This window comes from Anabrus simplex, chromosome 7 (assembly GCF_040414725.1).
Source record: "Anabrus simplex isolate iqAnaSimp1 chromosome 7, ASM4041472v1, whole genome shotgun sequence".
Lineage (NCBI taxonomy): Eukaryota > Metazoa > Arthropoda > Insecta > Orthoptera > Tettigoniidae > Anabrus > Anabrus simplex.
Window position 1 is genome coordinate 229,864,050 of NC_090271.1, and position 22,906 is coordinate 229,886,955.

General features: G+C 39.6%; 1 protein-coding gene across 2 annotated transcripts in view; it reads left to right on the plus strand.

The window, feature by feature from the left end:
- LOC136877498 (nuclear pore complex protein Nup93) overlaps nucleotides 1–22,906 on the plus strand; it is a 262,104-nt gene that overhangs the window by 117,448 nt on the left and 121,750 nt on the right. For both annotated transcript variants that reach the window (XM_067151599.2, XM_067151600.2), the window contains exons 6-7: nucleotides 14,080–14,219; nucleotides 20,634–20,864. In XM_067151599.2, the coding sequence (XP_067007700.1) occupies nucleotides 14,080–14,219; nucleotides 20,634–20,864 (371 nt within the window). The remainder of the gene's footprint in view (nucleotides 1–14,079; nucleotides 14,220–20,633; nucleotides 20,865–22,906) is intronic.

The following is a 22,906-nucleotide window of genomic DNA, read 5'->3' on the forward strand; positions in this document are numbered from 1 at the left end:
ACAGGAAAAAACAGACGAAACTATGAACAAAGTGGAAACCAACGAGAGAGAAATTATATCACTCAAGGTGAAAATAAGGGAGATGGAGGAAGAGATGGTGAAGCTGAAGGCAGAAATAGAAGACGGCAGCCAAGAACGCAGGAAGAAATGCTTATTTATATATGGAGTGCCGGAAGAAAAAGGAGAGGACAAAGTGCTAACAATTTACAAAGTGGTGGAAGTCATACAAAAAATGATGAAAATTAACTTTAGTGAAGTTGATATTGACGATGTGAAAAGGATAGGTAAAGCACGGGGTAATAGGCCTATAAAAGTGAAGTTGTTCTCCACCCTGATGGCGGAAATAGTGATAAAAGGCGCGGATAATATACGGAGTACAAAAATTTGGATTAAAAGAGACATGGGAAGAGAAGGGATTAAAAATATAAACACTCTGAAGAAACATTTGGTCAGGGCTAAATTGCAAGGGTTAAGAGCCTACATTAAGGGTCAACTATTAGTGGTAACCAATGGACAATCGACCAGATTTTGAACAGTGACGAAATTACGGGAAATGGAAGAGAATTTGAAGAAGGAAGCGGTAATGGGGAAGAGAGTGGAAGAAATGCAAGTTAGAGACAGTAAAGTTGGTGATGACGGGCATGGGGATAAAGAAAAAACCCAAGGAAAATAGGGCATTGGAACAGAGCTTGCAGCAAGAAGAAATTAGCAGGGCAGAGAAGGACTCGCAAGCTATCTTCGAATCGATCATAGAAGGAGCCAGGGAAGCAGCAATTGAGATGAGGAGGGAGACCAGGGCAATAGTTACGGAGCTGAGGACGGAAGCCAGTGTGAGAGAAGAAAGGAAGAGGCACAAGATTTGACAAGTGCACATAAACGAAGTGAAAATACGGCTTGGAGAGAGAAAGCAGAAGCAAGAGGTGCCTTGACGAAAGGGAGAAGCTTGAGCCTAAAAGGGATGTGGAGTAAGACGAGTAATTTGGACGTAGGCGTAGTGACAAGAAGTAAAAAAAACAAGCAGCAGTAAGTAAATTGTTTGAGCTCATGAGAAAAGTGGAGGGTATGTGTTATTTCTGAGATAAGAGCGATTAAGCAGTTAAATTAGTAGGCGATGAAGTGTGTATATTAATTAGTCATTAGATGGTATAGGAAGGCTGTAATTAAGATGAGGCGGGTATTTGTTAGTAAGCAAAGAACAGTGTGATTGTAAGCATGTGTGGTGACGTAGTAAATAATCACGAGGTTTCGTGATTAGTTAATGTGTGGAGATGGATGGTATAAGGTAGTAGAGTGGATGTAAAATTTGCGATGAGGTAAGGCTGGGTGATGAATAGGGAGATAGTGATGTTTGGTTTGTAATGTATGGAATGGCTAGCAAGATGGTCTCATTTAATGTGGAGAGTTGCCTGAAATTTTAAAAGAAAATAAGTGCAGCGTGATAATGGAGTTTAACAGTGGACAATAGTAATGAAACTTAAGGAGAATAATTGCACACCGGCATGACAGTGGAGGTAACACGAAAGCTGAGTTTGCAGCTCAAGTAGAACAACGAGAGTTCAGTGTCCAGGAAGGATTGCGCGGAGTTGTGAACCAGGCCGAAAGTGATATGCATTTTGTTTAAATTACAGATGCCGCCTGCTGACACTATTGTACTCTACACAGTAATATGTTATTTTAGTTTCTTATTATCATACTGCCATACTGCATTTTGCCATGGCCAACAGACCACCAATAAGGGTTGATCTCGGGCCAGGCGACAGTGTTTATCCTGCCTCATTGCCATGTTGTTCTTGTTGTTGTTATTATTATTATTATTATTATTATTATTATTATTATTATTATTATTATTATTATTATTATTATTATTATTATTATTGTACCGGGAGGTACACCTCTACGCCGCACAATTAAATCTTGCGCCAATTAAAACTCCTCTACAGGAGAAACACTGAACTTGAAACTAGACCTGTTGAAACGTTCCTCTGAAGATGTCACTACCGTAATTTTGTAATTATGAAGTTGCCAGTACTGTGTGAATTTCAACTTGTTTTGTTTTCTGTTCATCAAGAAATTTGGACATTCTCTCAGAGAGGTCACTAAAAAAACTCTGATCATGCACCCTGGTGCGAAGTGAAGGAACTTTATTTGAAGAAATGTTGTATTCATAAGTTTTCTCTTTACTAAATTTCGTTCATTCATTTTTGGGTTGGCAATATTTATCCTTTCTTTCCACCTGTTTTGAATTTAACCAATCAAGAATTTTTGTAATTAATTTCCAACTAATCACGTCTTTCTTCTTCTTCTTCTTCTTCTTCTTCTTCTTCTTCTTCTTCTTCTTCTTCTTCTTCTTCTTCTTCTTCTTCTTCTTCTTCTTCTTCTTCTTCTTTTTCTTCTTCTTCTATTTTGAGTGTAAACCTTGCATCCTCCAATAAAATTTGGTGAGTGTGTCTTGATTATTCATGAAAGGTCTCGAACTTTCCCCGAGGGTTTATAAACTGCGGATTTTCACGGCTCTTGGCCACTTGATCAACATCTAACTAAGTGTGTGTATGTGAAACAGGAAGTGGGAGGTGCCTTTTTCATCAGGCAGCAGGTCTTCAGAAAGGTAATGGCCGTTTAACATCTTTATTTCTTGCTAGCTCCGCAGTTTAACCCGAGGGATAGGTCCGAAACTTTAACGATGTAACCTACTTATCTGTAATGTAATTTTCTGCCGGCTTATTAAATATCTTTAACTGTATATCGGGGATAGAGTGTGCTGTACCCTCTCGAGCTCCCCTTCACATTGGTTTGAGGTGACTACGTTTGTAACTGGTCTTTTCCTTTTCCGTAATGTCTTAAATTATTCTTATACGAGTCACCTCCATAGTTTGGGAATAGCCCCAGTGTCATCGGCCTAGTGCCTTTTAGGTATTAGAATGACTATTTAGGAGCGCCTCCATTCATTTTTGTATATCGGGCCATTTACTTAACCTGATCTTTTTCTGCTGAGGCCCAGTAGGTTGGGTACAAGATACCCCCGTGTCATTTTTGTAAGTTATGCCTTGATGGCAATTAATTGTAAAGTCTGGTATTGCCTTTCAGAGGCTTGAAAAACTGAGAGCGTGTCAGCTCTTTTCAAGTGTTGTAAAGGTGCCTCTGGGAGGCTTGACATTGACTTTTTGGGAGCATGTGCTCCAGGCATTAGGGGATTTCTGCCCTTAAGTAAGGTTATTAGGTTGAGCGTGTAGCTCAGGAAGTGTAAAGTGAGGGCTTGAAGCCCAAGTTCTGTTTATACCACCAATCTTGTCTTTCCTAGACTCTTTTTTTTTTTTACCTTGTTACTTGTTTTTTTTAAGAGAGAAAAAAAATATAACCTTGTTACAGTTTTAAATTATTTGGTAGTTAGACCCATTCACCCCGGCACCTTCTTTCACCTTTGCTGATTCACCAACCACGGTAACAATTATTATTATTATTATTATTATTATTATTATTATTATTATTATTATTATTATTCGCTGGGGCCATCAAGGACCACGTTAAGTCTTGTTGCATTTGACACTGAACTTGGCCTTCTTTAGAGCCCAAATTTCCCTCATTCTTTGTGAGTGGGCCTGCTTACGCTCCTCTGTCCAAGGGGCACCGTGTCTTCTCTTCGGTTGCTCGTCTCGGTTTAGCCCGTTCATCAATATTTTCTTGCGGAAGAGATCTCTGTTAAGGGTGTCTTCAGCTGAGATATGTAGCATTTGCAGGTCTTCTTTGGTATTTCTAAACCAGGGAATTGTGATTTTGGGGTTTGAATCAAAAACGTGAAAGATTTCTTTAGTTAACTTTCTTCCGTCCATTCTTTTCAGATGACCGTAAAATCATGCCCGTCTTTTTCTGATTGTGTCAGTAATTTTCTCTATTTTGCTGTAGACTTCCTCGTTGGATCTCTTTTGATGGATTCCATCTCTGTACTTTGATCCCAAGATTCCTCTCACAATTTTGCGTTCTTTTTTCTCCAGTTCTTCAAGGAGTCCTTTGTTGGCATTTAGAGACAGGGTTTCGGCTGCATATAGAACTACTGGCTTCAGAACTGTTTCATAGTGACGTATCTTGGTGTTTTGGGAAAGGCATTTTTTGTTGTAGATTGTGCGGGATGTTTCGTAGGCTATTTCCAGTTTGCGTACTCGCTCCTGAAGTGCTTGTTTGTCCAGTCCATTTTTCATGATGATCTCACCCAGGTATTTGAATTTGTCTACTCGGGTGATGTCCCCGAGTTTGTATGGAGTTTTGGTGGAGCCTCTTTGATGTTAGTCATTACTTCTGTTTTCTCAAACGATATCTGCAGACCAGTTTGTTCGGCTATTTCCTTTAAAATTTCAACTTGAGCTCTAGCGGTTTCTATGTCGTTTGAGAGAACAGCAATATTATCGGCAAATGCTAAGCAGTCTGTTGCGATCCCCTTGGATTTGGTTCCTATTCTCAATGTACTGTAGTTGGTTTCCTGTAATCTCACCTGCCAGGTTCTTATGATCTTTTCAAGAACACAGTTGAAGAGTATCGGAGATTGCCCATCACCTTGTCGGACTCCTGTTTTGATGTTAAAGGAATGCGAGAGAGATCCATGGAAATTCACCTTGGATTTTGTATCGGTCAGGGTGGCTCTAATTAAAGCCAGCAGTTTCAAATCAACTCCAAATTAATTTAAGATGTTTAGCAGGGCTTCCCGGTCAATGGAGTCGTACGCTTTCTTAAAGTCCACAAAGACAGACACATACTGCTCGGAACTTAGTGTACAATATCTGATGATCGTTTTGAGATTTTGGATCTGTTCGGCTGTTGAGCGACCTTTTCTGAACCCTCCTTGGTATTTTTATTTTTTATTTATTAATGTCTTTCTGTACATGGCGGGGCTCAGGCTATGAAGCCTGCTATTATGCCAAACCATATAATTGTACACCTGTGTAAACAGAACATTATAACTACTTAAAATTAAAAATAAGTTTAATATAATTTAAAATTAACATGAAATGTAATTTAACTGAAAATGTAAAGTATCATAATTTGTTTTTAACATTTTAAATTGAATTTATAGTATTTACTGTTATTAAAATTATACCTCGAAAATTGTCAATGTTACTAATCTTATATTTACACTTTATTCATTAGACTTAATCTAACATTTGAGGGTATTTCTTGGAGTAAATTATTCTGATTGTAGATAAAAGTTCCAGCACATTCTTTTGAATACCTTTAGGTTGCTTATGTCTCTAATTTCAGCCGGGAGGGAATTCCAGGAACATATGGTCCTCGGTACAAATGAGTTGTTATACATCCTACTGTGGTGAATGGGGATGGGGACAACAGGGATCGTGTTGATGACCTTGTGGGTGTTTTGCCTGAGGGAGAGAGGTAGCTGAAATCTATTTTCAGGTAGTCTGGTTTACCTGTTTTCAGAATTTTGTGCAGAAGAGAAACAGCATGGTGCTTGCGTCTATCGCATAATCTTAACCAGGACAGCTGATGGAGGAATGGGCTGATGTGGGAATGGAGGGGAACATTTAGAATGAATCGAATGCAGGCATTATGCGCCCGTTGAAGTTTGGAACCAAGTGAATAACTTATGTTATTATAGACTACGTCACCATAATCAAATATTGGTAGAATTAGTCCTTGAACGAGCAGTTTCCTGGTTTTGACAGGAAGAAAGTCCCTCAGTTTGTGCAGTGAGTGTAATGAGCCGAATACACGTTGACAAATTTTTGTTACGTGCTCTGACCAACTTAAATACTTATCGAAAATTATTCCAAGGTTTTTAACGGAGTCTTTCAGTGTTATAGGTGTTTCATTGATCTTGATAACCGGTATATTGATACTTTCTAACTTGGCATGCGCTTTTTTAGATCCTATTATGATGGATTGCGATTTTAATGGGTTTACCTTCAGGCAGTGGCTACTAGTCCATTCGTTAATGTTAAATAGGTCTTCGTTTAGTTTCATGGTTGCTTCTTGTATGTCATTCGGCTTGGTATGAATATACAATTGGATATCGTCAGCATAAAAGTGATATTTACAGTTCGTCAGTTGTTCTGATAGGTCATTCATGTATAGGGAGAACAGAAGCGGTGATAACACCCCACCCTGTGCTACCCCCATCTCAGTATTTAGCCATCTAGACATATTGTCTCCCACTGACACACATTGTTTACGTCCACTGAGATAGGAACGTACCCAGCATAATACATTATTAGAAAATTTCATCGCTTCTAATTTGGCTAGTAAAATGTCTTTGTCTACGCAGTCAAATGCTTTTGTAAGGTCGAGAAGAATTAGAATTGTCATTTGTCCGTTATCAATTGCTAGCTGAATGTCGTTAGTTACTCTTACCAATATATATATATCGTATGGCTTTACAAGTACACAAAAAAAAAAAAAAAAATCAAATGGAAATGTCCAGATTTGACAACCGGTCCAGAGCACTCAGAGTCACTTGATGTAGAAGCCTCAGATCACCGTTAAATGCTCGAAGTGGGCTCTCCTTAACGATGTGTTCCATTGTCTGTTCCTCCGCTCCACAGTTTCAGTCAGCAGACGAACGGAAACCCCATTTCTTTAACATGTAGCAACACCTCTCTTGACCCGTCCTAATTCGGTTCAGCTTTGACCAGGTTTGACGTGGCAGTTGGAATCCTTCAACCTTCTTTGTTGGATCTTGAACCAAGTGAGCGTTGTTGGGTGGATGTTCATGCCAACGCTGTCGCCACTCAGAGGTCATGTCGAAAGAACTGATACTTTTAAAATCAGTCCAGGGTGGTTTGCGTGATTTCAGACGAGTTCTTGGTGGGTGTTGTAGGGCATTGTACAAGGGAGAGTTCTTATGAGAAGAGATCTTCTTGAGCAAGTTTACCCTAGCTGCTTTCCTCCTTAGATCTGGCGGGGCAATATTAGCTAAGACAGGTAACCACTGAATGGGAGTAGATCTGACAGTACCAGCGATCACTCTCATGGCTTCATTAAGCTGGACATCAATCTTTGTTGTGTGAATGCTGTTTTGCCATACAGGAGCACAGTATTCACCAGCAGAATACACAAGAGCGAGTGCAGCAGTGCGTAGGGTATTGGCGTCCGCACCCCAGCTACTTCCGGCAATCTTGCGGAGTAGATTCACTCTGGAGCCAAGTTTCTTAGATAACGTGATGCACTGTTGTTTGAATGTCAAGGACCGATCCAGAGTGATTCCTAGATATTTGGGATTGTAGTTATGCGGTACTTCGGTTCCGTCGAAAGTCACATGTAGCTTCCTATGGGCTTCCTTATTATTTAGATGGAATGCAGTAACCTCAGTTTTATTTGGGTTAGGTTGAAGTCTCCATTTATGGAAGTAGTCATTCAATTTCGTCAGATCACTTGTCAGTACATTCTCACAGTGCATAAGACCTTTACTCTGGAAGACTAATGCTAGGTCATCTGCATACTGGATTTTCAATGAGTCAGTGTCTGGCATATCATGAATATACAAGTTAAACAGAATGGGGGCCAGAACTGATCCCTGGGGTAGGCCATTGTTCAGAGTCCTCCATCTGCTAGATTGTCCGTTCAGAAACACCTTAAAGCGTCTGTCAGAGAGCATGTTGTTCACTAGAAATGCTAGTTTTTGACATGGGATGATTTCAATAAACTTCGACATCAAGCCGTCCCTCCACACAGTGTCATAAGCTGCTGTAAGGTCCACAAAAACTGCAGCTGATCGGAGACCTCGTTGAAATCCAGCTTCAACTAGAGTTGTCAATGTTAAAACCTGGTCGCAGCAGCTCTGATGTTTCCTAAAGCCACCTTGTTCAACAGGGATGGTTTGATCAATGGCCTCTTGAATACGATTTAGAATAAGCCTTTCTAGTAGCTTATAGGTCATGCTGAGTAGCGATAATGGCCGGTAGTGAGAAGCATCGGTTCCGTCTTTGCCTGGTTTCAGGATGGCAATTATCTTAGCCTGCTTGAAAAGCTTTGGTAATCTTCCAGTTCGTAGAATTTCGATCTGAACTCTGATTGATATCTGTCGAGTAAGTTATGATGTAAGAGTTAGTCTGTCATTTGTTTATGTACTAGTTTTTCCAGTACTTTTCCTAGTACAGGGAGGATACTAACAGGCCGGTAATCGTCAAAGGTTATAGGGGTACTATTTGATGTTCGACTTGTGCTTCCAAACGCTCCAGGATGGCAAGTGATAGAATTTTGTAAGTCACGGGTAGCAAAGATATTCCTCTGTAGTTGTTGATGTTCTTCATGCTGCCTTTTTTGTGTAATGGATGGATCAAAGCTATTTTCCAATCTTCAGGTAGGGTCTCCTTGTTCCAAATTTCTTCTGTTTGCTTTTGCAAGATATCAAGTGATTCCTCTGGGGCATATTTCCATAGTTCTGCTACTACTGAGTCTTCACCCGGCGCTTTGTTATTTTTGAGACGGGCAATGTGGCGCTTGATTTCATCTCTGTCGGGTGGTCTGGAATCTGGGTACCTGAGTAAGGGTTCCTTGGTCTCAATGGTGCTTTGCGGTTTAGAGCAATTAAGTAAATTCTTGAAGTAGTCTGCCAGAATGCTGTAATTTTCTTCCTTTGACGTCGCCAGTGTGCCGTCCTTTCGCTCAAAGTAGAGATGGGCACTATCGACTGATAACTATCGAACTAGTCGATAGTTGAAACTATCGTAACAGTCGACTACTTTAAAAAACAAGTCGACTGAATTCAGTCGCAGTCCCCGTCACGGATCTCTCCACGCTTTGCTCTCCAGTCAGCACAAAACAAGTCGACTGAATTCAGTCGCATTCCCGTCACGGATCTCTCCACGTTTCACTGTCCAGTCAGCACAAAACAAGTCGACTGAATTCATTCGTTCTCCCGTCACAGCGACGCGGAAGCGAATGGAACTATCGGTTTATGGCCATTTCGGATATGTAATATATGTTAACTTTATAGGTACATACTTAATGTGGCGATTTTCTCTTGTCGTTTTATGTACTCTTTATTTCGTTGCATATTTGTTTATATTAATTACGTTATTCATAAATAAGGCATAACTATAAAAATCTGCATAACTATAATAATAATCTAGAAAATACAGTAGTAGTGTGTTTGGCTAGTCTCATATATATCTTGATTGTGTACTACAGCAACAAATTTTACATATTATTATTGTTAGCACTGTTCGAGAATAGAGCGTCATTGTTGTCTTTCTACGTTTCACTGTCCATTTAGCACCAAGAAAGACCATTCCTATGATGCTTATTCGTATTAAGGGCATCTCCCTATTTATTAGCGCCGTGTACGGACGAGTGCGTAAATCGGATTTTAATCTGCGCAACTGTGAATTCCTCGATAGTGTGATTATAAAAGTCTGGGATTGGGGTATGCGCCCAAGGTACAGTACTATTGTGGCATTTGCCAGGAATGAATGTAGAAAACCCCACGGAAAACTGCATTAAGGATATGGTATCCGCTGTCAGTGAATGGAATACGGACCTAGGACAGCTTCTTATTCCTAATGTGGAGTGATGTGGACCCCTCGGCTGCGAACGTGGGTCCCTTTGAATAAATTTCTAAGTCACTCAATTTAACATTAATTTTGTTCTAATGGATGTCTATACAAGTGATTTCTAATTATTGGTAAATTGTATTAAAATCAGTCGAATTCGTAAAAGTACGATTCTCCACTTTTGATACGGAGAGTTTCGACTGGAAACATTCGAATGTTTTTCATGGACTGACTACTTGCGTTATATGAATACTTTCTTTCGACTGAAATCATTCGACTGTTCAGTCTTCCCAACAGGAAGTAATGAATACTTTTGTTCGACTGAAAACATTCGACTATTCAGTCGATAGTTTGAAGGGACTATCGCCCGACTAGTCGATAGTGGTTTTCAGTCGATAGTGCCCATCTCTAGCTCAAAGCATAGAGATGGTGGTTTATAGCCAGTGAGTTTGCGTTTGAAGGCTCTGTAGTACTCTCTGCTTTCATTCTTCCTAAAGTTTTGTTCTATCTTTTCAATGAGAGATTTTTCGTATTTACGTTTCTCAGTTCTGAACACCCTAGCGGCTTGGGCACGTTGGGTTTTGTAGGTTTCGCAATCATTTTCTGATTTCGTAGAGTAGTACTGTTTTCACGCATTGAATCTTCCTTGGAGGACTGATTCGCAGGTACCATTCCACCAGGCATTCTTTTTGCTTCTCTTGATTTCTGCAACGTCTTTGGCGGCCTCAACAAGGAGACTTTTGGCGTTGTTAAAGTCACAGTCATTTGGTCTAGCCTTCTCCTGGAACTCCTCGACCCTTTGCCGAAGTTTATCATTGTCAAAGCGTGTGATCTGTTTGGTTGTCTTCCTTGTGTTTGCGGGAATCGGTTTGAATTTGATAAGAGACATATAGTGATCTGAGGCCACACTGATGCCTTTCTTTACCTTGACATTCATAATCTCAGGGCTGTTTCTCCTGGAGATTGCAACATGATCAATTTGGAACTCTCCGAGAGTTTGGACGGGAGAACGCCAAGTCATTTGTTTTCTGGGTAGATGGCGAAAGTGGGTCGACATGACCTGCAGGTTGTGATTTTCGCAAATGGACACCAGTCTTTTGCCATTGGGATTGGTTCTTTTGTGAGCAGGGTAATTTCCTATAACTTTCTTGTACTTCTGTTCACGACCTAGTTGGGCATTGAAGTCACCCAAAAGAAGCTTGACATGGTGTTTGGGGATTTCGTTTAATTTTTCATCCAGTAGGTCCCAGAAATTATCAACTTCGTCTGGATCAGACTTGTTCTTATCGTTTGTAGGAGCATGTGCGTTTACTAGGGCGCAGGTTTTGTTCGCGCATATAATTGTGAGTATAGACAATCTGTCATTCACAGGTTCGAAATTTGCAACCGATTTAAGGATCTTGGTTCTAACAGCAAACGTGGTTCCAAGCATCACAGCTCCATTGAGGATTCCTCTTTGCGCTTTGCTCTTGAAAAATTGGTAGCCTTTGGATTCAAAAATCTCTTTATCTGGGTACCTTGTTTCCTGTAGGGCCATTATAGATACCTGATTTTCGTGAAGAGCTTTGGTGAGGGTTTTCAGCTTACCAGTTTGTGTAAGTGAATTTATGTTGAAAGTTGCTAGAAAGGTTTTAGATTTTGGCCTGAGTTTTTGACTCTTCGGGGTACACCGAGACGCTCCGACTCGTCTCTTGCATGATGTCGAGTCTCCCCCAGAATCCGAACGAGACTCGTGCGCCGTGGCGTTCACGACGAGGGATTTATTCGAAGATTTACCCCCTGGGGTATGTTTCTTGAAATGTTGTGCCATCATGCTTTTTGACTTGACTTTGCTTTGGACGGGTACCCATCCTTTTACAATTAGGGTTGTTAGCCCTAGAGGTTGCCACAAGATGTTTTCTGGCTTTTGGTCATGTACCAGTCTTCACCGTAACCCTGGCAGGGGATCAGTTTTTTTTTCACGGTGGTATTTTATTTCCCTACTACCCTCTGACTCTGCTGGCGGCAGAGCCAGCGAGCTTCCCCAATTTCAATGGGACGCGCCCGATGGAGGTAACTGGTAAATCCCCACATGGGTATTATTATTATTGTTGTTATTATTATTATTATTATTATTATTATTATCATCATCATCATCATCATCATCATTATTATTATTATTATTATTATATTAGTTGTAGTATTATTACATATCGTTTTGTTCATGTGTCTGCCTATCTGATGGCATTCTTTTCCTTTTTTTTTTTTTGTGAGCTGGTTTAGGTCAGACTTGTTATTTTTTTCTCCCCATTAATGGATCATATACATATTATGTATATCTGGAGAAAGAATAAGGATACATACATAAAGGATAACTTAGCTAAATGTGAAGTAAACAGTCAAATCAGCAAAGCAATACGTTTTTACCTCCAAGTAAGACAGCTGCTACGGGATAAACAGGTACCACTAAAAACAGAGATGACGCTGTATAAATCATACTCCTCACATACAGCCTGGAAACCGCTACATTAACAAGAAAGGACAACTCGAAACTCCAAGCAGCAGAAGTGAAGTTCCTACGCACAATGATCCAGAAGACCAGGAGGGCTAAAATAGGAATGAAAAAGTCAAAGACGACGTAGGACTAGAAGACTCCTTACTCCAGAAGATCCAAAAGGCAAGACTGAAGTGGTTTGGTCATGTGAAAAGAATGAGTGCCAATAGGTCTGCAAGAAAGGAGTAGCTTAGCTTGTGGAGGGGAAGGAGAAGGGGCTATGGGCAGAGTGTTGGGCATTGGCGTGACGTAAGGGGGGCAAGTAGGGGATGTTGGGAAAGGAATTGTGGTGGTAGCTATATTTGTTGACGTTTAGGAAAATTTACGGTTGAAATTTTTTTTTTTAAATTTTACTGTTACCTGATTTAAAAGCTTGTAGTAATTTTGGCAATTGTTCTTTTTATTTCGTTTGCATCGTTTAGGTTTCCTTCCTTCTTGAAATGTTGATCTAAATAAATATAAATGTTTTCGTATTCAGTCATTAATTTCCCTTTCCCAATTCTTTTTATTACCGTGAGGTCCTTATCTAATGTGCTAAATTGATGGCCGGTCTCCTTCGTGTGGTTAGCCATTGCAGAATACTTATTATGCTTCAGTGCGTTAAAGTGTTCCATATATCTTGTGATAAAACTGCGCCCAGCCTGGCCAACTTACGAGAAATGACACTGTGTGCATGTTAAGCTGTAAAATCTGGATCCTTGATATTCATCTTTATATACATTATCTGTATTATGATTAAAAAAGGTATTTCTATCAGTGTTATTTGTCCTGAATGCTATTTGTAGATCTCGTTTTTTCAGGGAGTTTGTAATATGGTGAATCGCAGGATAAGTGTAGGTGAAAGTAGCATACTTTGATTTTTTAGTCTTCTCTGGAGTAAGATTAGTAGCCAGTTTGTTTTACTTTGTTAATGATTCGATTATGGTCCCTATTTTATAACCATTAATTAATGCTAGTTCTTTTATAAATCTAAGTAATTCTTTAAGTTAACTGGTGATAAAGGTATTTTGAAAGCTCTATCTACTAGGCTGAAAAAGGAGGCTTGTTTTATGGGATTTCGGATGAAGGGAATAATTTTTTATTGTAATTTTTATTGGTCTTATCAAGCCACCCAAGGTTTTTGAAGTTCTTAGAGTATTCTATGAGACATCACTGTAGAACCGTCCATGGTTCTAGCTAATCAGATGCCTGCATTTTCATATAATTCCTATACGTCTCAAGATTGTCAGTGGCTTGACCTTTGTTTTGTGTACTTGTGAGTCACGGTCCCGTGACCATTACTCTAAGCCTTGTAACAGACTTCTTGCCCAGGATTGCTCAAGATTTTAGAACATCACTCTTTCGACCACAATTACAAGTTATATGAATTACATGTTAAAATGTCTTACCATATTTACAAGTACTGCATTTATAAGTACTCAATCCCAGCTTTTGTGCCAGTTAACCCTAATATGTCAGGCCACAGCAGCTCCTCCTACTTCCTTGTGATTTGGTTCTCGGAGGGAACTGCCATCCTGAGTTCATGTCCTGGGGAGGACACGGCACCATATTAAATCATGGTCCATCTCCTTAGCTGTATGGCCAGTGTTCAAATCGTCTGTTCAGAGGATCGTGGGTTCAATTACTGATCAGGTTGAGGATTTTAACTTTCAGTGGTTAATTCCTGTGGCTTAGGGGCTGGGTATTTCTGCTATCTTCAACACTAGAATTCATCGTAGGTAGGGTCCCATCCTCTCTGATGTGAGGCTCAACTATAGGGCACCAACCAGGCCTCTTCAGAGGCTACATGCCATTATTGTTATTGTTGTTGTTATAATAATAATAATAATAATAATAATAATAATAATAATAATATATGCATTTTATGCATAATATGCATTTTATGAAATAAATGGAGACCAACTCATCCAATCTTAGTTTTACCTTTGATTACAGATTGATAACAATGTTATATACCGTATTTTCTATTTTCTAGTTCAATATAATGTTAAAATTCAGTATTGAAGAAATTTGTTTTTATTCTGACATTACTCAAGTTTGTTCTTGTTACAGAAAGTATCAGAATTATGGGAGATGGTACACTACATGGTCCAGGTCCCTCCACAGGCTAAGGGCGAGCCTATAGTTGCCAGGTTAACTCCTGTTGTGAAACATGCTCTCATATCTCAAGCTAAGAAATATTTTGAGGACAGGTAAGCTTTTTCATGATTATCCTTGTCACTTGAATATTTTTAACAGAAAATAATTAGTTGTGGCAAAGGTTTGTGGGTTTTAATTTTATGTGGCTCATGTAACCACACTGTTGGAGGTTAAACATAATTTCATGATTAACTTATATCTTGAAAGATAAGAATTTCATTATGGTCCGTATTGAACTGAGTTCACAATTAAAATTAATAAAATTATGTAATGGTTCCACCTTTCAATACATGTAAACTTAGTAATGTAAGGTTACATTACTAGCTGATCATAAATGGTATCGGTTTTGACCCTAAGTTCCGGGTCATCATCAGCCGATCACTCAAAAACAGAAAAAACAATGCACAGATAAATAAACGTCTGGTGAAAAAACTATATCTTCTACATTACTGTTTATTTAGATGTATTGAAAAGGTGGAACCATTACATAATTTTATTAATGTTAATTGTAACCAGTATCTAGCAAAATTTCTTAATGTTGGCCCCCTGAGATCTTATACATATGGTCTTGTTAAAATGATTTAAAATACTGTAAATATTTTTATTTGAAAGCAGTTGCAGTTCTTAAAACTTCAGCTTTTGACTTGTTTTCAAGGTACCTTCATAATTTAATAACAGACCGACCTAGGCCTCAACACTAGAAAGACCCACTTTGATCTTTCCTACCATTTTCTCTTCTATCCCTAGCCTCCCCTTTATGTTTTCCATTATGTCAATTTTCTCTTGACTACCTGCCAGTCTAGTGTATCAGTCTACACAGGACTTTTCTAACTGAAAAAACTTATTGCTTAAATTTATGCCATTGTAATCTACTCTGTGGATCATTCGTATTCTTGTCTGTGTATATTGCTCTTCCCTACGTATTTTTGTTATTCAGCTTGATTTATTATGCCTATGATTATCGTATATGATAGAATATATGTTTAATGAATGCTCAGTAAAGGAGTTACCTATAGAGCGATAGATTCAGTACGTATAGGAAGTAGCTGGAGAACAGCGGGTATAGTGAAAAGAGGTACTGAATAGCCTCTTTGGCTATTGCCACAGCCATCTGGTGGACTCTGCCAACACTTCTTGGGCTATTTTGCACATTTTTCATTCTCCACTGGTGTATTTGTTTAGTCTTGAGATCCAAGTCGTGAGATAGCTGTGCTGTGAGTGATAGTGTTTTTTTTACTAGTTATAACCAGGAACACTTAAATTCTGGTGATTTTTGTGAAATTGCAATGGAGCTTGAGCAATTTATTTTGGAACAGTTTAATACCTGAACATTTCTTTTGTAAAAAAAAAAAAAAAAAAACAACATAGTACTGGATGCGAGCAAGAAAAATTCCTAAATGTTAGACTTCTACACAGAAAAATGGTATGCGACAAATCTAAGGACACTGAAATTATTGCTCATGTTTCTCTGCAACAAAGTATTTATCGAATATAATAGTTTGACATATTGCAAATTCAATGTTGTGTTGATTTTTGCAATTGTGGTAGTTACAACAGAGGAGGTGTTTATCGTGGAACATTATTTCTGATGTTAGGTACATAGTGGGGCATCAGAATTGGTTGAGTTTGCTTCACATTAAAACACAGCACAAGGAGCAATTTAATAAGGAGGCACAAAAAAACAAAAAAAATCATTGACAAGTTCCATTATACAGGGTCAGTTATATGTCAATGAAAGTGGACTACAGGATGTCCAGGAACCGTCACCACAAACGAGAAATATTGAAGACCTCTCCAACAATGTAACCGCCCCCTATAGCGTAGTCTACATGAAGATAGCTAAAACTAGGGGTGAGTGATAGGTCTGTTCAGTACATGTTTCAAATCAGAGACTTCATTATTACCATATTCATGAGGGATTTGTGCTGTTTTCGTTGCACCAAGAACTAACTCCTTCCAAAAGCTGTAAAATTAGGTACTGGGATGTAAAAAAATATTGAAGTAACTTCTCCAACAACAACAACAACAACAACAACAACAGATGGAGCTACAGCCCACATTGTGGGGAGTCACTTTCCCTTCTGCAATGACACTTTGGAGATATCTAAATTTCTTGTGGAACTCCATTCCTGTACCCTTCCTGCTCCCCACATCATGGCCTCAGATGCCTATGTATGAGGTTATTGAAATGATCAGTTTGCAAGACAGGTGGCACCCCTACAAATATTCCTGAATTGTTTGAAATGTCATTTTTTGTGTTCTCACATCAACCCTTTGTTTATGAACATGTTCAATAATCTGTGAAAACATTATGAACGATGTGTAGCACATGATGGTTCACGTTTTGAACACATATTGTACCAATGCAATGAAAAAAAGTAAAAGAAATTAGGATGTTTTTACATGCTGATATTGTTCAAAGAAGAACTGGGACAAAATCCATGCCTCTTCAGAAATCTGTATCAGGCATATGGCTTAATAGACATGAGTTAGTCCATCATTTGTTCAAGCCACCACAAAATAGTTAAAGGTGAAACTGTGGAAAAGCACATCAATGCATGGACTCTCCTTTATTCATGAATGTCTTGTTCTTCAAAACATCATCTGCTGTCCTTTCCCTTGCTGAATTGCCAGTCTTAACCATATTCATCCACCTGGTTCCACTTACTTGTGCCAGGCTCCTCACTTTCATCTATCCTATCCGACCTCTCTTGGTCAACTCTTGTTCTTTTCTGACCCCGACGCTATTAGGTTTGCGAGGGCTAGGGAGTCTTTCATTTTCACGCCCTTCGTGGCCCTTGTCTTCCTTTGGCCGATATCTTCATTTTTCTAAGTGTTGGATCCCTTCCATATTTTCCCTCTGATTAGTGTTATGTAGAGGATGGTTGCCTAGTTGTACTTCCTCTTAAAACAATAATCACCACCACCACTTCTAGGTCTTCCAATCAGGCACCTTCTTTCTACCTCTCTTTCCAAGTGCACTCAGACTTTTTTCATCTGATCCATTCCCTTCATGAGTCTGAACCCACTATAGCCTGGATATGCTAACTCAGTGTAGTAGAGATGTTTTAATCCCAGCTCCCTGCTTCACCACCTCATTTCTTAACTTGTCTGCCCTGGTCTTCTGGGTAGTTGATCTTAAGAATTTCATCTCTGATGCCTACATTCTTACCCCCTGTGGGTGGGGGACGCAGATGAAGAATACATCCACAGTATCCCCTGCCTGTTGTAAGAGGCGACTAAAAGGAGCCCAAGGGGTTCTCAACTTGGGAGCATGGGGTGGCGACCATGGGGCCCTTAGCTGAGTCCTGGCATTGCTTCCACTTACTTGTGCCAGGCTCCTCACATTCATCTATCCTGTCCGACCTCCCTTGGTCAACTCTTGTTCTTTTTCGACCCTGGCGGTATTAGAGCATTAGGCCTAGGGAGACTTTCATTTTCATGCCCTTCATGGCCCTTGCCTTTCTTCGTCCGTTACTTCATTTTTCGAAGTGACGGATCCCTTTTTTTAAAAATATGTCTACCACCTGTGGTTGGGGGATGAAGACGAAGAATACACCCACGGTATCCCCTGTCTGTCGTGAGAGGCGACTAAAAGGGGCGACCAGGCGATGATTGTATTTATTAGAACCATGAAACTACTTTTGATTAGTACCATCACACAGGGAACACCATGTGTCGCCGTTACGTGCGAGTAGTACCACTATGTTATATACTCAGTAGGTTTGTGATTAGTAGCAGCAGGTAGTGGTTCATGGTGGGTTTACAGTACCTGTGATTACTACCACTATATGCGAAACACCACAGGCTTATGTTGCCTGTGATTAGTACGATTATGTGAGAAACAGCACGGGTCTGGGTGTTGCCTGTGTGTATTACCCACTATGTGAGCAACACAACGAGAATACCGGCGCCCGTGATTAGTACACCTATGTGAGGCACACCGTGGGTTTGCGTTGCCTATGAGTGACACTATAATGTGAGAAACATCACAGGTCTGCATTACCTGTGTGATGTACAATACTTATGTGTAGTACCATAATGTGTGGAACACCATGAGTCTACAGTACTTCTGATTAGTACCACAACATAAGAAATACCATGGTTCTACTTTACTACCAATAAGTACAATTATGAAAGGCCGTTGACCTAGATTTTGGACCCCTTTAGACGACAAGCATCATCAATTTAGGATTGTGCTTTGCAAGCAGTCTCTTGGTCACTAATACTATTTTTCAAGATAGTTTCTGAGGAGGTGGGGCATTGCAGGTCAGATCCACTGATTGTTTTAAGTTCATAATCATTGTTCATCATTGTTCATTTCATCTTTTTGAATTTTAGTCAGTGGATTGATTTTGGAATTATTTTTAACTTCCAGTATTGTGAGTTGGATCTGCTGATTATTTTAAATTCATATCCATCCATTCATTCTTCATCACGTTTTGAATTCTGGTTAGTGGATGAATTTTGGACTTTTAAGTTGTCATTAAATTTCATCTCATTTCGTACCATTGGGGGCCGATGACCTAGATGTTAGGCCCCTTTAAACAAGCATCATCGTCATCAAAACAACACGCAGCTCAGCTGTAAGCCCGCATCCAGGAGATAGTGGGTTCCAATCCCACTGTCGACAGCTCTGAAGATGGTTTTCTGTAGTTTCCCCATTTTCACATCAGGCAAATGCTGGGGCTGTACCTTAATTAAGGCCACACCTGCATCCTTCCCATTCCTAGGCCTTTCCTGTCCCATCATCGCCATAAGACCTGTCTGTAATGGTGCGACGTAAAGCAGAAAGAAAAACAAGCATGGAGAAATTATGGTGCACCATCAAGTTGGCAGTTATGGTAGATAGTAGAGCTACCACGTATTTTCATTTTCAAAAGAAAAACTCGGCCAAGTGCAATCTTCCAGCTGGCATTGTCGTTCAAGTGCAGGAAAAAGGATGGATGTCAGCTGATATAATGAAAGACTAGCTGAAAGTTGTGTGTGATCTACACCCTGGATTTATTTCTTAAACAATCCATGCTTGTTCTGGACTGTTTTTGTGGCCGTTTTGCAGAGCCCATTATAAATGAGATGTCCCTTCTCAAATTTGTTCCCATCATAATACCAGATGGGCTAACATAAATTTTACAGCCGCTAGATATGTCGGTGAATAAACCATTCAAATATTATCTCCGGATAGCATTTGGTTCCTTCAGACTCGCAAAAATGGGCAGCATTAAGCGACTTAGCATTGAACAATTGTGCTCTTGGATTTTTCGAGGTTGGAATCTGATCATGAAATACATTGTTACGAGGAGCTTCAAGATTGGGATATGTAATATGATGGATGGCTCGGAGGATGACATAATGTGGGACGACACAATGTATACAACAACTCCACTGACGAAGATTATGTGTCTACCGCCACCAACATTTATGTGATTATAGGGAAACCGCAGAAACAAATGGTGACACCAAAATGAGACTTAAAGGGAATGATGAATTAGGTGGTGGTGGTGGTGATTATTGTTTTAAGAGGAAGTACAACTGGGCAACCATCCTCTATATAACACTAATCAGAGGGAAAAATGGAAGGGATCCGACACTTCGAAAAATGAAGATATCGGCCAAAGTAAGACAAGGGCCGCGAAGGGCGTGAAAATGAAAGACTCCCTAGCCCTCGCAAACCTAATAGCGTCGGGATCAGAAAAGAACACGAGTTGACCAAGGGTGGTCGGATAGGATAGATGAAAGTGAGGAGCCTGGCACAAGTAAGTGGAAGCAATGCCAGGACTCAGCTGAGGGCCCCGTGGTCGCCAACCCACGCTCCAAAGTTTAGAGCCCCTGAGGCCCCTTTTAGTCGCCTCTTACGACAGGCAGGGGATACCGTGGGTGTTATTCTACCGCCCCCACCCACAGGGGGGTGATGAATGAGGAGGTAATTTGCCATTACTTTCCTCACAGCATATGATATACGCAGAAAGAATATATGAACAGTAATATTATGATTTTTGCTCTGTTAACTCTGGTTCTAATTGTGTTTGGTACTTCAAACATTATTGGCAAATGTTATTTCACTCTGGCGGTTCTGCTTGTTATGTATGATTTCAGCACAAAGAATGAGGGTGTGATTCAGTATAAAGAGAGCTGTGTTCTGTGGCTAAGTGTGTTCTTTCAAGCAGTTTTTTGTTTGAATAAATTACTGCCTTCATTGACATAGCTGAAATGTATTCTATTTTATATGATTTTATTATTTCATTTTTCTTCGTTCTCGCTAATTCAAATTTTTAAACATTCATTCTGTACGAAAGCAGCTACTGTTGCTTCAGGCTACTGATATTGTACTATTTTGTATGTGATTTTATATTTGAGGTTAGCCAGTTTGTAGGTTCAGAGCATTACTGGCATCACATCTACAGTGAAATAATTTAACTGTTGCTGGTGGTGGTGAATACTTTTGCTTTGAATTTAATGTATTACAGGTACAAGATGTTTATGCGGAGGCAAGTGGAAGGAAACCTTTTACAAGCACAGCGTGGTGGTGTGCCTGGTACAATCCCTCTTGTGGCCAGCTATATGAAATTATGTGGGGCTGCTGCCATGGCAGGCCTTGAAGATGGATTGGTCAATGGACTACCTATCTGGCCTATGATCTATTTCTGTCTCCGCTGTGGTGACGTATCTGCTGCCCTCAGTTGCTCCAGACAGGGAGGGTAAGTATTATACATATTGTATTTTTATTTTTTTTTTATGATTGACACAGAATTTTTAGAAATCCTCATACGCTCTTCTGTTCTGTCTGACCAGCACTGCATGTTGTTTCTTCCTGATACTGACCTTTAAAAATGTTATACTTTGGTATTTTGCTTCGAATGAGAAAGCATATCACAGTGGTTTTTATTCTAAATGGTAAATAAGAATATGTACTGTGAACAATGGTGTTGAAATTTGATGGAAGGTTATTCAATCTAAGCAGACTATGAACCAAGATCAAAGTATCCTCAACTTCATTTAACTCGAATATGCAGACTACAGTGTTGTTCTAGCCAGTATAAGCTATTTTGAATGCATTCAAAGAAACATATACTAGTATTGGCTTAGAACATAATATTAACGAAACACATGATCTTTACTAACCAACACCAAACTCCAATGAGGCAGCTTCTTTCATCATGGTCAATGGGGAGACCCTGCAAACTATAAGCCACCTTTCGACAAATGTCATCATAGACACTGAAGTACAGTATCTCATCAGATCTGCTAGTGCAGCTTTCATTTGTCTCCTCAAGCAGGTCTTTGACAACCATGTTTTTTTTTCATATGGTCAGTCTAAGCTAACTTCAAGTACAGCTGTAGTGTTCCTTGTTTGCTTGCCAAACCTTGAAACCTTCATTAGACTTACTGTGTCTTCTCTGGAGGGCCAATTCCATGCGGTTGTAATATAATGCATTATCAGGAACAATTGGCGATGATGCTGTAGCACTTGTAGACGACTGAAAATGTTACACTTTTTACGTGGTGTTTTGATTCATGTGAGAAAGCATGTTGCAATGGTTTCTTCAGAATTGTAAATAAGACTATGTACTGTGAACAATTGTGTGAATTTTAATGGAAGGTTATTCAATCTAAGCAGAATGGGAGCCGAGATCAATTATTCACCGAGCTCGATAGCTGCAGTAGCTTAAGTGCGGCCAGTATCCAGTAATCAGGAGATAGTGGGTTCTAATCCCACTGTCGGCAGCCCTGAAGATGGTTTTCCGTAGTTTCCCCATTTTCGCACCAGGCAAATGCTGGGGCTGTACCTTAATTAAGGCCACGGCCGCTTCCTTCCCATTCCTAGGCCTTTCCTATCCCATCGTCGCCATAAGACCTATCTGTGTCAGTGCGACGTAAAGCAAATAGTAAAAAAAAATTTAAAAATCAATTATTCAATATGCAGACTAAGATTCTTCTGGTAATGAAAGGAGTAGAGATAGCATTTCTTGTTTTGATAACCTCTTTTTAAGGAATGAGATAGGCCTATGAAAAGTTAACTAAAACATCTCATTTAACAAATTCTGCTGAAATACTTTGGAACTCCATGAAATACCAGCATTAGAAACATGGAATGATTTGGGAAATATATTTCAAATGTTTGGGCCATGGGAAGCAATGTGCAAAGTACCCCACTAGCAATGCGCAAGAAATTAGTATCTTAGACCTTTTTGATAATTAGGGCCCAGATTTTTTAAAAATGCATATGCACATATGCAATTGCATATTTTGACATATTTTGAGGGTTAGTGCACATTCTAGATGTACAGTAAAACCTCAATAATTCGAAATCGGTTAATTCAAAATCCCGCCTAATTCGAAGACGCTCTCTCTTTCCCAGAAACATGAGATACAGTTTTGCATGTTATTTAAATTGTTTAATTCGAAATACGGATAATTGGTAATTCGAAGTACAATGTCGGACCCATTACCGAAATTCAGACTTTTAATTCGAAACTGCCTTTACATTTTAAAACAATAGTATGTTACAGAGTAATTTCAACTCGAAATTTATCTGCTCCGCGTCATAATAGAACGTGCGTTCCGGAACGTGGAGGGGTAGCTTTCTGCACTTACACTCACTTCGGTGGGTCTACAGTACGCTTCATGATTGCTAAGTTGAATGAAATCTGAATTCTTTTGTATTCAACCTTTTAAGGAACGCCGTAATATCACGCAACGGGCAGTGTGCGGGAAAACAGAATCCGCAAACACTGGCGAT